Source organism: Erinaceus europaeus, chromosome 4, assembly GCF_950295315.1.
Source record: "Erinaceus europaeus chromosome 4, mEriEur2.1, whole genome shotgun sequence".
Classification (NCBI taxonomy): Eukaryota; Metazoa; Chordata; class Mammalia; order Eulipotyphla; family Erinaceidae; genus Erinaceus; species Erinaceus europaeus.
In genome coordinates this window covers 119,878,321-119,891,032 of record NC_080165.1, presented here as the reverse complement: position 1 = coordinate 119,891,032, position 12,712 = coordinate 119,878,321, and the positions used below count along the sequence as shown (strand labels likewise).

Here is a 12,712-nt window from a genome sequence, read left to right as displayed (position 1 = left end):
TGTGGATGTGGTGGATCACATTGATTGATTTACGTATATTAAACCAACCTTGCATGCCTGGGATAAACCCCACTTGGTCATGATGAACAATCTTTTTGATATACTGCTGTATCCGGTTAGCTAGAATTTTGTTCAATATTTTCGCATCTACGTTCATCAGAGATATTGGTCTGTAGTTTTCTTTTTTGGTTGTGTTCCTGTCTGCTTTTGGTATCAGGCTGATGTTGGCTTCATAGAAGCTGGCAGGGAGTATTCCAGTGTCTTCAATCTTCTGGAAGACTTTTAAAAGTAGAGGTATTAGTTCTTCTTTGAAAGTTTTGTAGAATTCATTTGTAAAACTATCTGGTCCAGGACTTTTATTTTTGGGGAAATTTTTGATAACTGTTTCAATTTCATTAGCTGTGATGGGCCTGTTCATGTTATCCACTTCCTCTTTACTTAGTTTTCGAAGTTGGTAGGTATCTAGGAAATCATTCATTTCTTCCAGGTTCTCTAGCTTGGTGGCATATAGTTGTTCATAGAAGCCTCGCATGATATGTTGAATTTCTGCAGTGTCTGTTGTGATTTCTCCTCTTTCATTTACTATCCGATTTATTTGGGTCTTCTCCCTTTTTTGTTTTGTGAGTCTGACTAAAGGCTTCTCGATTTTGTTTACTCTTTCGAAGAACCAACATTTACTTTCATTGATCTTTTGTATGGTTTTCCTATTCTCAATGTTATTTATTTCTGCCCTAACTTTAGTAATTTCTGTCCTTCTGGTTGCTTTAGGATTCCTTTGTTGTTCTTCTTCTAGGTCTTTGAGATGTGCAGTCAGGCTGTTTATTTGTGCCTTTTCTTGTTTCCTAATGTGTGCTTGTATAGCTATGAACTTCCCTCTTAGGACTGCTTTAGCTGTGTCCCAAATATTTTGATAGTTTGTGTCTTCATTTTCATTGAACTCTTGAAACATTTTGATTTCTTCCTTGATTTCCTCTTTGACCCAGAAGTTGTTAAGAAGTGTACTGTTGAGCTTCCACATTTTGGGACTGTTACTAATCTTTTGTTGATTGTTAAGTGTTAGTTTAATTCCACTGTGGTCTGAGAAGATGCTTGGGATGATTTCAGTGCTCTTGAATAGGCTGATGCTGTCTTTGTGGCCTAACATATGGTCTATCCTTGAGAATGATCCATGTGGATTTGAGTAAAATGTGTATTCCAGTTTCTTGGGATGAATGACTCTGAAAATGTCCAATAGTTCTAGTTTATCTATCTCTTCATTTAGCTCCCTTATGTCTTTACTGATTTTCTTCCTGGATGATCTGTCAAGTTGAGACAGTGGAGGTTGAAGTCCCCTACTATGATTGTGTTACTGTTAATATATTGCTGTAGCTCTTTCAGTAGAAGTTTGATGTATTTAGATGGCTTCTCATTGGGTGCATAGATATTAATAATTGTTAAGTTCTCTTGATTGACTGATCCTCTGAGCATTAAGTAGTGTCCATTCCTATATTTTTTAATCTTATCTATTTTAAAGTCTATCATGTCAGATATGAGAATTGCTGTTCCTGCCCTTTTTTGTGGGCCATTGGCTTGAATGATAGTTTTCTATCCTTTCACTTTAAGTCTGTGTTTGTCTTGTTGTGTTAGGTGAGTTTCCTGTAGACAACATATTGTTGGGTTGTGTTTTCTGATCCATCTTCCTACTCTGTGTCTTTTAATAGGTGAATTCAGGCCATTGACATTTATTGATATCAAAGATTGAAGATATTTTAACGCCATTCTTGTAGAGTTTTAGAGTGTTTTGATATATGTCCTATTTGTGGTGGTCTGGTTCTTTATAGGAGACCTTTCAGAACTTCTTTCAGGGCAGGCTTGGTGATGGTTGCTTCCTTCAACTGTTGCTTGTCTGAGAAGGTTTTGATGCTTCCATCTAGTCTGAATGACAATCTAGCAGGATATAGTATTCTTGGTTGAAAGCCTTTCTCATTGAGCACTCAATAGATATCTTGCCATTCTCTTCTGGCCTGTAGTGTTTGTATGGAGAAGTCTGCTGCTAATCTTATGGGTTTTCCTTTGTAGGTGACTCTTTGTTTTTCTCTTGCAGCCTTGAGGATCCTTTCTTTTTTTTTTTTTTGAATTAATACCGTATTTTAATATTCATTTACTTATTTGACCGGATAGAGACTGAGCAGGGAAAGGGAAGTAGAGGCAGAGAGATGGACAGACCTCCGCAGGTGGGGCCCCTGAGGATCCTTTCTTTATCCGTATTCCTTTCCATTCTAAGTATGACATGTCTTGGTGTCTTTAGGTCTGGGTTAATTCTGTTTGGGACCCTCTGGGCTTCTTGAATCTTTATGTCTTTGGTGTTGTCTAGACTAGAGAAATTTTCAGCTATTATGGCCTGGAGAATGCTTTCTTCCTCTCCTTCTCTTTCTTCCTCTGGTAAGCCAATAATGTGTATATTGTTTCTTTTGAAGTCATCCCATAGGACTCTGTTGTTGTTTTCAGCATCTTTTAATCTCTTTTGGAGATCCCTTACTTCTTTTTTAGTTGTCTCTAATTCATCCTCAATCTTGCTAATTCTGTCTTCAGCCTCATAGATTCTATTCTCTCTGCCCTCTACTGCTTTCTGGAGTTCATCTATTTTGTTGCCCTGCTCTGATACTGTTTTAGCTTGTTCAGCTAGTTGCCTTCTTAGCTCAGCGATTTCAGCTTTCAGCTCTCTAATAACCATGAGATAATTAGAATTTTCTTCCATATTCTCATTTGTTGTTCCTGCATTTCTGATTACAATTTTTTCAAATTCTTTACTCACTCCTGTTATTATTTCCTTAGCTAATGTTTGGATGTTGAACTCGTTGTTTTGTGCTTCACCCTCTGGAGGACTTTTAGCTGGACTCTTGTCCTGGTTCGAGTCTCCAATATTTTTTCTTGTTGTTTTAACCATTTTATATATTATGTTATGAGTTCCCTTTATCAGTACTTTTCAAATTATTGATCACTATTGCCTGGATTGACTTGTGTCTAAGTAATTTAATTAAAGGGTTTACCGTGGTGGAAGTTAACAGTTTTTTCAATCCCTCATGAGAGTCTTTTTACATAACCATTATACTATCTACCCCCATCAGCCAGTTATTTTTTGACAAGGAGCCAAAACCACTAAATGGTGAGAGGAGAGTCTCTTCAACAAATGGTGCTGGGAAAATTAGATTGAAACATGTAAACTGATGAAACTGAATCCTTATCTCCATGCACAAAAGTCAACTCCAGGTGGATTGAGGACATGGACATTAGGCCAGAAACTATCAAATACAAAGAATAAAATATTGACAGAACACTTCATGACTTATGCTTCAAAAAAAACCCTCAAGAATTCAAATCCAACAGCAAAGAAAATGAAAACAAAAATAAACCATTGGGACTACATCATACTGAAGAGCTTCTGCACAGCAAAGGGTACTACCTCCCAAACAGAAAAATACCCAATGGGATGGGAGAAGATCTTTACACAACACACATCAGACAAAGGACTAATAAAAGGACTAACAACCAAAAATACATAAAGAGTTCAGTAAACTAAACACCATGAAAACAAGAAACTCCATTAGGAAATGGGGCCAGAACATGAACTGAAATTTCACTGAGGAAGAGATTCAGAAGGTTAAAGAAAGAGAGAGAGAGAGAGAGAGAGAGAGAGAGAGAGAGAGAGAGACCCACACACTCTCCCAGGGAGATATAGTATCAATGATTATGGTAAAAGAATTTTATGCCTGAGACTTGGAGGTTTCAGTTTTACTCCTTGACACCACCAACATAAACCAGAGCTGAGCAGTACTCTGTTAAAAAAAAAAAAAAAAGTACTTGTAACCTATAACTCTTTGTATTATGTGTTAACATTTAGGTTCCCAGAAGTACCAAGGACTCCATTCCCAACATTGGGCATTAGCATGAACATTCTTACAGCTGAGCAATGTTGTGGATGCACAATTTTTTCTAGATATTTATTGGCCAGCAGTCTATCCTACTTTACAAGAAACAGGGTTTCCTTTTTTATTTTTTTTAAGTATGCAAACTAGATTTCAATGTTCTATTGCACAACTCAGCAATTTCAGAGAAGAAATGCATTTAATTTTTACTTGTGATTAATTAATTTACTAGTGATTAAGCCTTAAGTTTTTAATGTCATTCTTTTTTAATATTTATTTATTTATTTTCCCTTCTGTTGCCCTTGTTGTTTTTTCATTGTAGTTATTATTGTTGTTATTGATATCATGTTAGATAGGACAGAGAAAAATGGAGAGAAGAGGGGAAGACAGAGGGGAAGAGAAAGAGAGGCACCTGCAGACCTGCTTCACCACTTATGAAGAGACTCCCCTGCAGGGGGGTGGAGCCCGGGGACTCCCCTTCAGTGAGGGAGCCTGGGGCTCAAACCCTGATCCTTGCACTTTAGGCCACATGTGCGTTTTAACACGTTATTACCGCTGGACTCCTATTAAGCCTAACTTTTGAAGACAACCTCAGATCAAGTCCATGTTTTTCTCCCTTAGGTACTTCAGGCCCTGCAGTTAGTAGATAATACTTTTGGAATGTTGATGGACGGTTTAAAGCAGAGGAATTTACACAACTGTGTCAACATAATCCTTTTGGCAGATCATGGTATGCTTTTAAAAAAATATTTGTTATATTTGTTGTCACTGAGTATAGTTATCACTTCAGGGGGCATACAAAATAGTAAAAGTATTTTGAAGTCTATGCTTCTAGACATGGTAGATGGATGGGCAAAGAATGAACTTTTGTGGTAGTCTGCAATGAAATTAATGCCAAAATTGAAACTTCTAGAATAATTATGCAAACATCCATTCTGAAAATTAATTCACACACTCAATTTTCTGTAAAACATGGAGTTAGAAGGATTTAACCTAAATTTAGTTAGTGTGCTACTCAATCATGAAAGTGCTTTCAGGCCTTCTTTTTAGTAGGTGATTCATATAAATTGCCTCTGGTTTTTGATATAGATTAATTTCACCCCATCTCATGTATCTTTTTCATGAGTTATATGACTAAATGTCTACAAAGTCTTTGTAACCCCCACATTTGTTTATTTGAGGTTAACATTCATTTCAGATAATTATGCTAACATCCATTCTGATAATTCACACACTCAATTTTTTGTAAAACATGGAGTTAGAAGGATTTAGCCTAAATTTAGTTAGTGTGCTACTCAATCATGAAAGTGTTTTTTCAGGTTGAGTGCACATGTACAGTGCGCAAGGACCTGGGTTCAACCCCCTGGTCCCCACCTGCAGGGGGAAAGCTTCACAAGTGGTGAAGCAGTGCTGCAGGTGTCACTCTGTCTCCTTCTCTGTCTCCCCCTTCTTCTCAATTTCTGGCTGTCTCTATCAAATAAATAAAGATTAAAAAAAAAAAGGAAATGGAACACCTCACAGTATTAAAGTGCAATAAATTCTCACTCAACATCTCCAATAGATTCTTTCACAACTACAACTTTTAGAGAAATGGTGTATAACAAAATCATCTTTGAATAACAATCACCAGGAGTGATAACCCTGGTGGCAACAAAAGGGGCAGGGAATTTATTAATAAAGCCATCTGAGCCTGGGCTTTTATTGTGAAAAATTTTGATGACTGATTCAATTTATATATATTCCCTTTTGTTGCCCTTGTTGTTTTATTGTTGTTGTTATTGATGCCGTTGTTGTTGGATAGGACAGAGAGAAATGGAGAGAGGAGGGGAAGACAGAGAGGGGAGAGAATGACACCTGAAGATCTGCTTCAATGACTGTGAGGTGACTCCCCTGCAGGTGGGGATCTGGGGGCTCAAACCAGGATCCTTTTGCTGGTCTTGCACTTTGCAGCCACTGGCACTTAACCCTCTGCGCTACCACCGGACTCCCTGATTCAATTTCTAAACTAGTGATTGGCTTGTTAAACCTGCTTTTATTTTTGGGATTTTTGATGACTGATCAATTTCTGAATTAGTGATTGGCTTGTTTTAACTATTTTCTTTCTCTTGGGTTAGGTTTGGCAGATGGTATGATTCTAGAAATGCATTCATTTCATCTACATTGTCCAATTTATTCCCATAGAGGTTCATAATATTCACATATTCTTTGTATCTCCCCATCTTCAGTTGTAATTTCATCATTCTTGTTCTTGATTGTTTTTATCATAGCTTTCTCTCTCTTCTTTTTTGTGAATCTAGCCAGTGGTTTATCTGTTTTATTTATTATTTCAAAGAACAATACATATTTATTGTTTTTATTTATTGTTTCAAAGAATAAATAAAACAGCTCTTGGTTTAATTAATCTTTAAATCATCTTTCTGGAGTCTATTTTATTAATTTCTACTCTGATTTTGACTTTTTCCTTTCTCCTGCTGATATTTGGGTCTCTCTGTTCTTCTTTTTTTCTGGCTGGCTTAGTTTTGATGTTAGGTAGCTTACTAGAGATCTTTGCTGTTTGTTAATATGGGCCTGTATTGCTATAAATTGCCCTCTTAGGACAACTTTTGCTGTATCCCAGAGCGTCTGGTAGTTGGTCTCTTCATTTTCATTGTTCTGGAAGTATTTTCAGTTTCTCTTTTGATTTCTTCAATGACTCAAATATTATACAGAAGTGTATTGTTCAACCTCCATAATTTGGGTGTATTTCTTTTTTTGTGTGTGGTTTTTGACATTCAAGAGGATTACATATATATATATATATATATAACACCTCTTAAAAATATTTATTTTATTTATTTATTTCCTTTTGTTGCCCTTGTTGTTTTATTGTTGTAGTTATTATTGTTGTCAGTGTTGTTGGATAGGACATAGAGAAATGGAGAGAAGAGGTGGAAGACAGAGAGAGGGAGAGAAAGATAGACACCTGCAGACCTGCTTCACCACATGTGAAGTGATTCCCCTGTAGGTGGGGAGCCGGGGCTCAAACCAGGATCCTTATGCCAGTCCTTGTGCTTTGCGCCACCTGCGCTTAACCCACTGCACTACAGCCCGACTCCCGGGTATTATATATATATATATATTTTTTAATTTCTTTATTGGGGAATTAATGTTTTACATTCAACAGTAAATACAAAAGTTTGTACATGCATACCATTTCTAGGTTTTCCATATAACAATACAACCCCCACTAGGACCTCTAGCATCCTTGGACCTGTATTCTCCCTCTCACCCACCCCAGAGTCTTTTACTTTCATGCAATATGCTAATTCCAAATGAGGTTCTACTTGTGTTTTCTCTTCTGATCTTGGTTTTCAACTTCTGCCTGAGAGTGAGATCATCAATTTGGGTGTCTTTCTTTATTTCTTTTTGTGATTGTTTTCTAATTTAACCACCTCATGGTCAGAAAAGATACTTTTAATGGTCTTAATATTCAAATATTTATTACGGCTATCTCTGAGTCCCAACACAACACATGGTCAATCCTTGAGAATGTTCCATGTGCACTTGAAAAGAATGTATGTTCTTTTTTTTTTGTTTGTTTGAGCTTTTTACTACATGAACTTTAAGTTGATTATATTAAGAACTTTTTAAAAATTTCTTTATTGGGAGATAATGGCTTACATTTGACAGAAAAACACAATAATTTGTACATGCATAACATTTCCTAGTTTTACACATAACTATTCATGCCCCTGTTAGATCCTCCTCTGCCATTATGTTCCAGCATCTAGGCCCCCCACCCCACCACCCCCACTGCAGAGTCTTTTACTTTGGTGAAATACATCAATGTGTGTTCTTTTTTGGAAGTATTAAAGCTTCTGAATATATAAGCTAATCCAATCTATGACTTCATTTAAGGCCTCTTTTTCCTTGTTTATTATTTTTGTCCTGATGATCTGTCTTTTGCTGTGAGTAGTACGTCTTCAATTAATACTGTGCTGCTGTCAATGGCTCCCTTAAGGTCAGCAATTACTTTTTTTATTATTATTTCTACCTTATATTTGAATGATAATTTAGCTGGATACAGAACTTATGGCTAGCAATTCTTATCTTTTAATACTTTGAATATGTCATTCCACTCCTTCCTTGACTCTAGGGTTTGTGATGAGAAATCTAGTCAAAGCCTGATGGTTCTGCCTTTGTATGTGACTTTCTTCCTTTCCCTGGCAGCCTGCAATATTCTTCCGTGTCCCTAGTTTTGGATAGTTTTACTATAATGTATCTTGGTGTGTGTCATTTTAGATTCAGAAATTTAGGTGTGCACTCACCTTCTTGAAATATTCCTGAGCATTGCTAGGTTTGAAAATTTTTCTGCTAAAATTTCTTTGAATATGTTCTCTCTCTCTCTCTCTCTTTCATGGGAGCACTGATCAGCTCTGGCTTTTGGTTTGTGGCAGAGCCTCCGCCATGAGAGTCTCTTTGCATAACCATTATGCTATTTACCCCACCCTATAGTTCTCTACTCTTTTCTTCCCTTCCTCATCCTTAGGAATACCAATTACTCTGATGTTCATCTTCCTGATGGAGTCTATTTCAGAGATAAGCACTTCATTTTTCATAAACCTTTCCTCTCCAAGAGTTATAAATTCAGAGTGTGGTGGTTTTGTCTTCCAGTGTTGATATTCTCTCCTCCACTTCTGATGCCTCTTACCTCAACCTGAACTGCAAAGTGAATATTAATTTTAGTTTCTTGAAGTTATTTCATAATGTTATCTGAATTCTATATCTGCCTTTTTCCTTTTTTTCTTTATTTGTGTCTTTCTGGTGGTTTGGGTTTTCTGTCATTGCTGTAGGTGTATTTACATCTCCACATTTAGTGTTCTTTTGTTATACCAGCAGGAAGCCTGTGGCTAAGGTGTTTTATTTCCCTGTTTATATATATTAGTGTGAGAGGGGAGATTTTTATCCTGAGTTACCAGACAGGGTCAGTGTCCCTGATGTCAATATATAGTCTCCCTGCTGCTCTTCCAGCCTCTGTGGTACAACCTCATAGGAAACTCAAGAAGTCATAGTTGTTAATTGATAAGTTTTTAGGTGATTTTTTTTTTCTTTTTAATAGTTCTTTGTTACTTATACTTGCACCTGAAAGTGGTGAAGCTCAATTGCCAATCTCCCAATTTGGTGTCAGTCATCCCTGAGCACCAGGTTTTAGCCCTGAGAATTGCTCCTTCATCCCTTTTCTATCCACAAGTCACACCTGTCTGTACTCACCTGTGGCTTATATGGTTTTCTTTCTTTTTAACAGTTGTGTTTTTAAATCAGACCTGGAAGTGCTGTGCCTCAGCTGTGACTCTCCTAGCTTGGTTTCAGCCATCTCTGACTATAGCCTTTTAGTCCTTAGAATCTCTCCCTCACCCCTTTTCTGTCCACAAGCCACACATGTCTATACTCACTGGTGGCTTGGTGAGTTTGCGAAGAAATCCTATTAGCATTTTGTTGAGTTTTCAGGTGATTTCTGTTGCTTTTCCTAGTTGACCAAGCAAAGCCAAAACATAGCTGCTGCTACTTCATAGCCATACCTCCAGAAGTCCTCTGGATTTTTTTTCTTTAGCATAAGTTAAGATTATTTTTTCTCATCCGTGTTATAAGGAAACAGTGTTGAATAAAATAAAGTCATTCAAAGACCTACTACTCTCATTTATATAAAAACAACAGGAGGCCAGTGGGTGGCCCAGCTGGTAAAGTTCATACATTACAGTGCCCAAGGACCCAGGTTCAAGCTTCCAGTGCAGGCACTGAGTTCCAGCAATAACCTTGGTGGCAATTAACAAAAAAAAAAAAAAAAGAAAGAAAGAAAGAAAGAAAGAAAGAAAGAAAGAAAGAAAGAAAATTTATGTGGCACTGGGGAATGAACTCAGGGCCTTCTGTGTGCTGGATGCCACTAAACATCAGCTCAAGTCCAGTTTTTTAGAGGGAGGACTATAAAAGGGACATAGTGACAGAGAGGAAAAACACTACCGCATTGATTACACCTTCACCCATGGAGCTATCCTGGTGCCATCCAGGTTAGAATAGTGACAACACATGCAAGGCATTTGCTCTACCTGATGAGCTACCTTCTTTGGTCACTTAACAGATAAAGTACCAACCTATTCTATGCCAGGTACTTCACTAGATACAGTATATTAAAAAATGTATCAAGCAAAAAAAAATTCCTTTTTGAGATGGGGTGGTCAGAACTTTGCTCTCTTAGAAGACTTTCAAGTTAAGATTCAATAGTTATGAAGGACTAGGCATATGGTGAGAAAAGGGAAAGAAATGTACTATTAGAGATTTTGTTAATATTTTTGAATGTGAAAATTATTTTTTTAATTAATTCTTTTAAACATGAGACAGAGAGAGAGAGTGGGAGAGAGAGAGAGAGTCAGAATCACTGCTCAGCTCTAGATTATGGTGATGTGAAGGGGACTGAATCTGGGCATGAAAGTACCTTGCATAACCATTGTGCTATCTCCCTCTTTTTTACTGTGAAATTAGTTAAAAGAAATTACATACTATAAAACTTGAAACAGAAATTTAGAAGAAGTCTGAAGATTCTTCAAGTAACTGTTTTAGAGTCTATGCTGCTTGAATAAGATTAATAAAACACAAAAGTATTCTTTAAATTTAATGTTTTTGAATAAATGATGCAAGCTACTTTTATGATTTAAAAAATATATTGTGTGGGGCTAGGTGGTGATGCACCTGGTTGAGCGCACACATTACTGTGTGCAAGGACCCAAGTTCAAGCCCCTGCTCCCCAACTGTAGGGGTAGAAACTTCAGGAGCAGTGGAGCAAGTCTGCGAGTCTATCTTTCTCTCTCTCTGTCTACCTCTTCCTACCCTCTCAATTTCTCCCTGTGATATTAAATAAAATAGAAAGAAAAAAAAAAAAGGAAAAAAATGGCAACCCAGAGTACTGGATTGGTCATGCAAGCACCAAGCTGCAGCAGTAACCCAATATAAATAAATAAATAAATAAATAAATAAATAAATAAATAAATAAATAAATGATAGCTATTGTGTGGCCTTACATACAAAGAAAAGCATTATAAAGATACAATTATCTACTTAATGAGGATTTTCTTCTTTGCAATTAATTGATTTAACTTGAGCAAACGATCTGTTTACAATTCCAGTTTATTCTTCTTTTAAATGCATGACCTTTTTCTTCCACTGTGAAGATTTTTTAACATCCCTCATGGAGATTAAAGTCGCTAAATTGCATAGGTTCTCAATGAGATTTGTTTTGACATCTGTAATCAAGGGCAATCAACTGTTACTATCTATATCCATCTGGTAGATATGTATTTTTTTTTTTAATTCAGGAATGGAGCAGACTTATTGTGACAAGATGGAATTTATGACTGATTATTTTTCCCAAATAAACTTCTACATGTATCAAGGGCCGGCTCCCCGCATCAGGTCCCGTAATATACCTCAAGACTTTTATAGCTGTAAGTATGAAGATAATCACGTAAATGAATGTAAAACTGAAAGTGAGTAATTATAACCTCCTGATTCTGAGAGTTTACCAACACCTCCTTTCTGATTTTTTGGAAAGTATACAGGTGAGAAATCCCTGTTTGAGTTCAATCTATAAAGTAATATCTGATACTGTTAGGTTAAAATATGCTTCATTCCATTTCTAAATGCTGAGATCATTCTTTGCTTGAAATAATGTTATTTAACTTTACTAGATATATGTGTTAAATTCACTCAAATTGTTCACAGTTTCACAGTGATCAGTTGTTATGTGATTTATTTATTTATTTATTTTATTTTCAGTTAATTCTGAAGAAATTGTTAGGAACCTCAGTGTAAGTATACAGTCTCCTAATACACACATTTAAGTTACTCTAATGTCCTTAATCTAAATTTCAAGAAAGATATTGTTTACGTTTCTGACTCCAAACACTTGTAATTTTTTAAAATTTATTTATTTTCCCTTCTGTTGCCCTTGTTGTCTTTTTACTGTTGTTGTAGTTATTTTTGTTGTTATTGATGTCGTTGTTGTTAGATAGGACAGAGAGAAATGGAGAGAGGAGGGGAATACAGAGAGGGGAAGATAAGATAGACACCTGCAGACCTATTTCACCGCCTGTGAAGCGACTCCCTGCAGGTGGGGAGCTGGGGGCTCAAACCGGGTTTCTTAACGCCAGATCCTTGCGCTTTGTGCCATGTGCGCTTAACTCGCTGCGCTACAGCCCTACTCCCACTTGTAATTTTTTAACCCCTCTGTCAACATTGCTTTAAATGCATATCAGTTGTTTGTGTCTAAGCTGTTTTCATTTTTTAGTTGACACCTCTATAGGAAATTTGTTTGGGAGAGCAGTGACTCATATGCTTATTTTTCGTTGAAAAATCTGATGTCTCTTTCAAAGGAGTCATGCTAATGAGCTCTAGGCAGCATCAATTTTTCATTTTTTATCTAAGTCAATATCAGAAAAGTGAATCAAAGTCTTTTATGGATTTTTTTTTCTTTTCTGGGGGCTGGTGGTCCAGAGGAAATCTCTTTACCCACCAAGTACGATTATAAAAGTACAACTGTTTTTTTCGTGGGTTCTCACATCCTAGGTAGTAAGTAAATAAACAAAGCAAATTCCAGATACCTTAAACAATCTTCTTTCAGGAGAAATTCATTACTCCTGAAGATATTGCAAAGATTATTGTGTGGTAGTTTCAATACTTCTATATTTTTAGTATATTTACGTGTGTGTGTGTGTGTGTGTGTGTGTGTGTTCTCAAAATTCATGGGTTTACCATTGCATTTTATGGGGCTTTAGTTA

The 12,712-nt window shown here is 36.5% G+C and overlaps 1 protein-coding gene across 2 annotated transcripts in view; it reads left to right on the top strand.

The window, feature by feature from the left end:
• ENPP3 (ectonucleotide pyrophosphatase/phosphodiesterase 3) overlaps positions 1–12,712 on the top strand; it is a 101,281-nt gene that overhangs the window by 42,494 nt on the left and 46,075 nt on the right. For both annotated transcript variants that reach the window (XM_016193737.2, XM_060190443.1), the window contains exons 10-12: positions 4,527–4,635; positions 11,252–11,380; positions 11,712–11,743. In XM_016193737.2, coding sequence (XP_016049223.2) covers positions 4,527–4,635; positions 11,252–11,380; positions 11,712–11,743 — 270 coding nt within the window. The remainder of the gene's footprint in view (positions 1–4,526; positions 4,636–11,251; positions 11,381–11,711; positions 11,744–12,712) is intronic.